Below are 6,546 nucleotides of genomic sequence, written 5' to 3'. Positions count from 1 at the left end.
ATATGATCCTCGGACTTGAGATCATCATAATCCCAACATCGTGAGTAGTATATTTTGATACTGATCAAACGTATAATCAGAATCGGTTGTTCTATAAAGTCGATGTTGGATATACCACAATCGATGTAGAGGGATATGGTTGGTCGATATAAAATAAGTCCCTCCTACATAATGGGAGTAATATCGTAGGCCACTTGATTAAGTGAGACTAGAAATGCATGGCCATGCTCAAATAAGTTGATATGAGATGTCATACTTATTTGTATATCGTAGTCTGCTTAACATATCAAGAAACATGGAATGGACTATGCAAGTGTGACTATTCCATGACTTGTGTCCAATCCAGAGATAAAGGAATTAAGGATTATTGCATAAAAGGTTAATCATAAAAAGGTTAGTCAAATCATGATCTCTTGTGACTTAGGTAGCAATGATGCATTGCTAGATGCCACTCATTGTTTGTAACATTGGAATCGTTCTAGTATTACTGCTAACGTTACAGGAACCTACAGGGTCACACCCTATAGTTGAGATGAACGGAATAAACCATAGTTGGTATTGTTTTTGGGGGTCGCTTGAATTAAATTAATTATAGAATTAATTTAATTCGATAATCAAATTTCCAACACATTATGTACAAGGTTGTTGTACGCATAATGGGGACATGAATTTGGTTAGCATATGAATTCAAATAAATATATGGTTTACCGAAATTATATTATAATTAATGTAATTATAATTTTCAGTTTAAAATATTATTATATTAATTTAATTCCTAAAAACCCTAAAATAAAATATATATAAGAATCTCGTTTTTCTTTGTTTTGGGTCTAGTAGCCGTCAAAGAAAAATCACTTTCAAAACTGTTTTGGGGATAGAAATTTCTTCCGTTCGTAGTCAACTAGGTGGATTACGTAGAGGTCGGGGTCTCGATAGATTGCAGCTTGGTTCAATTGTATATCTGACTACACATTGTTGAGATGTTGCTGTCTACTCAGAGTAAACATTCGGTAATTTCGTAACCTTTATCACCCCGATACGTTCCTCACACATTGATCCTTGGTTAGGATCGCCAAATTTTTTTTTCGCTGCGCTATAGGGGTGCCGGCGATCCAACAATAACACCCATTAGTTTGCTGATTTTGCTAACTATTTAGCTTGTGGTTTGATGCCACTTGATAAGATATATCAACAAAGGAAAAATTTTCTTCATGATGCGAAGTATTCTGGGAAGATCCATCCCTGTTTAAAAAGTGCATAGATCAAATGATCAATAGATATGTGGTAGAAAACAAGGTACATAGGATTTTATATCATTGTCACACAACTCCAAGTAGGGGACACTTCAGAGGTTCATGTACTATGGCCAAAGTATTGCAAGCCGGCTTCTTTTGTCCAACTCTCTTCACAGATACGTATGCCTATGTAAAGAGTTATGATCGATGCCAGAGGATTGGAAACATCAGCAACAGAAATGAGATGCCCCAAACAAACATTATCGAAGTAGAATTGTTCAATGTTTGGGGTATTAACTTTCTTGGTCATTGCCCTCCTTCTTTTGGTCACAAGTATATATTGATAGCAATATACTACGTATCTAAGTGGGTTGAGGCCGAGACATATTCGACGAACGATGCCAAGGTTGTAAAGAAGTTTTTGCAGAAAAATGTGTTCATAAGGTTTGGAAATCCTAGGGCTATCTTCAATGATGAGGGATCCTATTTTGTGAACAAATGGTCGAAATGGTTTCTTGATAGACATGGAGTGAAGCATAAGGTTGCCACAGTTTACCATCCGCAGACAAATGGTGTAGCAACCCGTTTTTCAGTGGTGTAAGAAACAGTGGTCTTGGTGCCACCAAATCCGACGAGTAAGTTCATAAATATTATTATTTAATATTTATGAGTCAAATGTGATTTTAAAAAGGTTTTTGATTTGATAATTTATGTTATATAAGCGGTTTATTAAGTTCAAGTGGTTTTAGAAAATGAGGTATCAGGACCTCGTTTATATAAACCAAGCCATAAATATCTTTATAAATATCTATAGAGTGTCATTAAGGTGGTACTAAAGTTTCGCTGAAAAATTTCAACGTTTCGATAGTTAATTAATTAAAAAGGACTAATTTGTAACAGTTGAAAAAGTCAATCGCTATTAGTTTAAAGGTGTTAAATTGATTAAAGAATTATAATTGGATGGCCTTCATGGTTAAATTACCCATTTTCAAAATGGTGGACAGTTAAACCTTAAATTCTTTTAAATTTATATGTTTATATGATATTTTTATTATTAAAATAAAGAAAACATAATATTTTCTTCCCCCTTTTGCTTTTCATCACCAAATTTGTCATGGAAATAGAAAGGGAGAAGCTTAAAGCTTTGGCTTTCACTTTGAAGATGCATGTAAGTCCGTTTTAGTCCCGTTTCTTATAATTTTTATATTTTTGAGATCGTTGCAACTAAGTCCAACTAGCCCATACCTTCGATTTTGAAACTATTAAAGATTTTGAATGTTGCCATTGATGAATCTAGTGATTTTTTTATGTTAAATGATGAATTTGAAATAATAGTTGTTATTTAAAAGTATTTTGTTAAGTGATTTTTGATAAATTTATTGATTAGGGACTAAATTATTAAATTAGTAAAAATACAAGGATTGGATGTGAAATTATTATAAATGTGGGCTGTTTTGTGTGCCATGAATATTCGGATGATGTGAATTGGCATTAGAAATGGTTAATTTGCATGTTTTAGGCCCAAAGACTAAATTGAATAAAAGTAAAATTTTAGGGGTAATTTTGTAAAAATGTCAATGATGCTCACTAAGCTAGCTATAATTACGACAAAGGCAAGCGCACCATCGAACAATAGTATAGCTATGGTGAGTAGGGAATATTGTATCCATGAGGACTAAAAGTACTAGTAATTACCGTTTTCCTATTATTTAGCCGACAAATTGGAGTAACTGTTTTTAATTTAAAATTACTAAACTAATCGAACTAAGAACGCAAAAGAGAATGAAATAAGAAAATAATTGAAGTTAACCGATGAAATAGAAAATACCCAGGAAAAAATTCATCTAGACTTCACCTATTATTATGAATTTGAATTAAACGATTTATTCACTTGTGTCTTGATCCGTATAAATCCCTAAATTATGTTAATATCTCTTTCGAGAGTAAGAACAACTGACTCTAGGTTGATTAATTGAAATCTCTTTCTAATTAAAACCCCTATTGTCATATTAACTCGATCTATGGATTCCCCTATTAGATTTGACTCTAATCCGATAATTTATGCCATCCTATTTCTAGGATTACATGCAACTCCACTAAATTATGCTAGATCTACTCTTAAACAGGGACTTTTGCTCCATTGAAATAAGCGCATTAAAATTGAATTAATATATCAAAAATATTAAAACAAGAAATAAGCATACATAATTGAGAACAAGAATCAAGTATTTATCGCGTAAATTAGAAATCAAATAATAAGGCTCATCATAGGTTTCATCTTCCCTAGGTATCTAGGGAAATTAGTTCATAATCCTGAATAAAATCATCTCAAAGTTAGGATAACAACCAGACCTAAACAAATTCAATAAAAATTCAAAGGAAATTAAATAGAGATCTTCGATCTTGAAGGAGATCCACTTCCGAGTTGATTCCGATGGCATTCTTCGAGTGTTCTCTTCAATCTTCTTTGAGTGCCCCCTTAGATCTTCTTCTAATTGGTATTTATAGACTTTAGAATGCTCAGAAAGCCTAAAAATTGGTTTTTGTCCATGTATTTGGGAAGTAGGGTGCAATATTGGCACGGGCTGACACATGGGCGTGTGGATAGGCCGTGTGGTTCACACGGGCGTGTAGCCAACCCGTGTGGAAATGCCCAGGAGTGTGGATCCTGAAAACAGCTCTATTTGTCTAATTTGGCATGTTTTTCGTTCCTTTCACTCCCAAAGGCTCTCCTAAGTATAGAATCATGGATTTAAAGGATTAGGAGCATCAAATTCACTAATTTGCATAATTAATCATCTAAAAACACATTAAGAATGGGATTAAAATATGTTACTTTTACAGCTTATCAGTCAAAAGTGACTAAATTGTATAAAATGATTTGTTTTACTATCTAAATTAATAAATTGAATGAAAATTTTAATTTAGATCAAGATCAAGTGGAAAACTGAGGAGAATAAAAAATTACCAAAATACCCCTGTACTTTGTCATTTCTGTAATTTAGCCAAGTAAGTTCGTATGAACTGAATTCTATATAATGTTGATGAAATTAATGTTACTATGCAATTTATCTTGTCAAGAAACAATGGAAATTCAACGACGTACGACTACTATCAAGCCCTATTTGAACCTTAGGAATATATAGGATACAAAAGACATGTCATTAGGGTTACCATGTTTCAGGTGCTGGTTTTGAATGTCCTACCGATGGCTGAGTTCTGGAAAGTGTTGCAAATACTTGACAGCTTATGTGAGCAGCACCGTATAGCTACTTTCAGACTGAGAGCTTGTGTGAGTAGACCCAGGTTACCATGTTTCGGGTGCTGGTCTTCAATGTCTTACTGATGGCTAAGGTCTAGCATTAGTTGTGGATACTCAACAGCTTGTGTGAGTAGCATCGTGTAGCTTACATTTCGACCAATAGCTTGTGTGAGCAAGCCCATTTTATAGCTTGTGTGATGTACGATTAGATTTTTAGCACACTTTGTGTGAGCTTTCCTATGTATATGGTATTATTCTAAGTGGTTCAATGAGCATGAAAATGGATGAACCGGTAAGGGTTTCAAAGAAATTCACTATGAAATTGTGGAAAGGTATGATGTATCAATGATCAAAGTATGAACATTCATAATTATGAAAGGAACGAATTAAGTGATGTTATGTTTATGTATCATATCTTACCATATGATGATATTGTTAAGTTATGTGTTTAATTATAGCTTGTGGCTATGGTTAATGATATGTTTATGTCTTATGTGTTATGCAAATGAAATGGTAAGTATTCAATATGAACCAAGACATGTATGTATGAAACTCATTGAAATGGCGATACATGGAAAACATGATATGTTATGAAGGATGATAAATCCAATTGGATCATGCTTAAGTATAGTGGTTATTTATGTTAAGTTCACATGAATTATGTTTAAGTATGCTAACATGTGTTGTTGATGTGCTTAGGCTTGTGCCAAGCTTATGATTGGATTATATCATGCTTAGTTTTAATGAAATACATTGAAACGGTAAGTGTTCATTTGGTAATATGCTTATGTACATTAAAAGGTGGTATAAATTAAAGTATGAAATTTCTTATGAAATGGTTTATCATGTAGTTGGTTTCAAAAGAGCTATGTTAAATGCACTAGCTTGTAGTCATGGTTGATGTTATACTTATGTATTGTATTATACAAAGGAAACGGGTATGAAAAGGTAATGAAATTGGTAAGCTCATAGTTGAAATGTAATATGATGAAACAAAAGGGAATGATGAGTTAAAAGATGTACTTGTATGTGTGAAGTTTACGTATGTTATGGATGAATATACCTAGTTCATGAACAAAAATGCTAATTAATGAATTGATGTTGTTATTTAAGCTAAAGTAAGTAAATGGAAGGGTTCAAAGTCTTATGAAATCCTACTATGTTAGGAATGATAAATTCATATATGGTGTTGATAGACTTATTCCATTGTTAGTTGATGATTATGGTTCGATAAATATTAAGGCATCGGTATAGTTTTATATATAACCTATGATATTCATTATTGAAATGGAATGCTATGTTTAAGTTTATATGAGCTTACTAAGCATACATTGCTTACGTAGTTATTTTCCTTTACTTTACAGATTATCGAAAGCTCGATCGAGTTTGAAGCTAGTCGGAGATCGATCGTACTATCCATCGATTTTATCGGTAGATTTTTATGCTTTGGTCACGGTTATAATGACATGTATATGTGTTTTGTGCTTGATGATATTGGCATGTAATGTTGCTTTGAATTTGTGAAACTTATGTTGTTTTGATGCCTTGATAGTTGGTGTGCTTTTGGCACTTTGATGCTTAATGTTTGGTATTATATGATGAAATTGATGCATGGTTTTATGGGCAAAGTGGTATGTGTTGGCATGTTTGCAAAGTGATCATTTAGGGCATGTTTTAATATAGGATTCAATCAAATATGTTTGGTTGAATTATGACCATTTGGACCTAATTTTGGTATGTATATATTGGATGTTGGAACCATTTGGTAATGGTTAGTTTTGTGTCATTTATATAGTTTTGATACATAAGAAAAGTGGTTCAAATTGTAAAGTTATTTTGTTATGGTATGAATCTAAATTGGTAAGGTTGGTATGTGTCAAAAGTGGTATGTTTTGGAATGGAAACAAGTTAGTTGCTAAATGGTTAAATATACACATGTTTAGGTATGTTTAATGTACGTGTTTGAGGTGCCTTTATGGCATATTGGTTGAATGGAAATTGGTCATTTTATGCATAGTTGAACATGTTTTGATACCTTGGTCATATGTG

At 32.8% G+C, this 6,546-nt stretch overlaps 1 protein-coding gene across 1 annotated transcript; it reads left to right on the top strand.

Moving 5' to 3' along the window:
* Positions 1 to 1,362: 1,362 nt before the first annotated feature.
* LOC105763561 (uncharacterized) lies at positions 1,363 to 1,836 on the top strand. The gene has a single exon (XM_012581804.1). The coding sequence runs from the start codon at positions 1,363 to 1,365 to the stop codon at positions 1,834 to 1,836; it is 474 nt and encodes a 157-aa protein (XP_012437258.1).
* Positions 1,837 to 6,546: the final 4,710 nt, after the last annotated feature.

This window comes from Gossypium raimondii, chromosome 7, assembly GCF_025698545.1.
Source record: "Gossypium raimondii isolate GPD5lz chromosome 7, ASM2569854v1, whole genome shotgun sequence".
Lineage (NCBI taxonomy): Eukaryota > Viridiplantae > Streptophyta > Magnoliopsida > Malvales > Malvaceae > Gossypium > Gossypium raimondii.
Note: the sequence above shows the minus strand (reverse complement) of the source record. Positions and strands in the feature narration are given on the sequence as shown.

Bases quoted from the DNA above. Each gene is read 5' to 3' on its own strand.
- LOC105763561 (XM_012581804.1), top strand. From the start codon at position 1,363: ATGGCCAAAGTATTGCAAGCCGGCTTCTTTTGTCCAACTCTCTTCACA.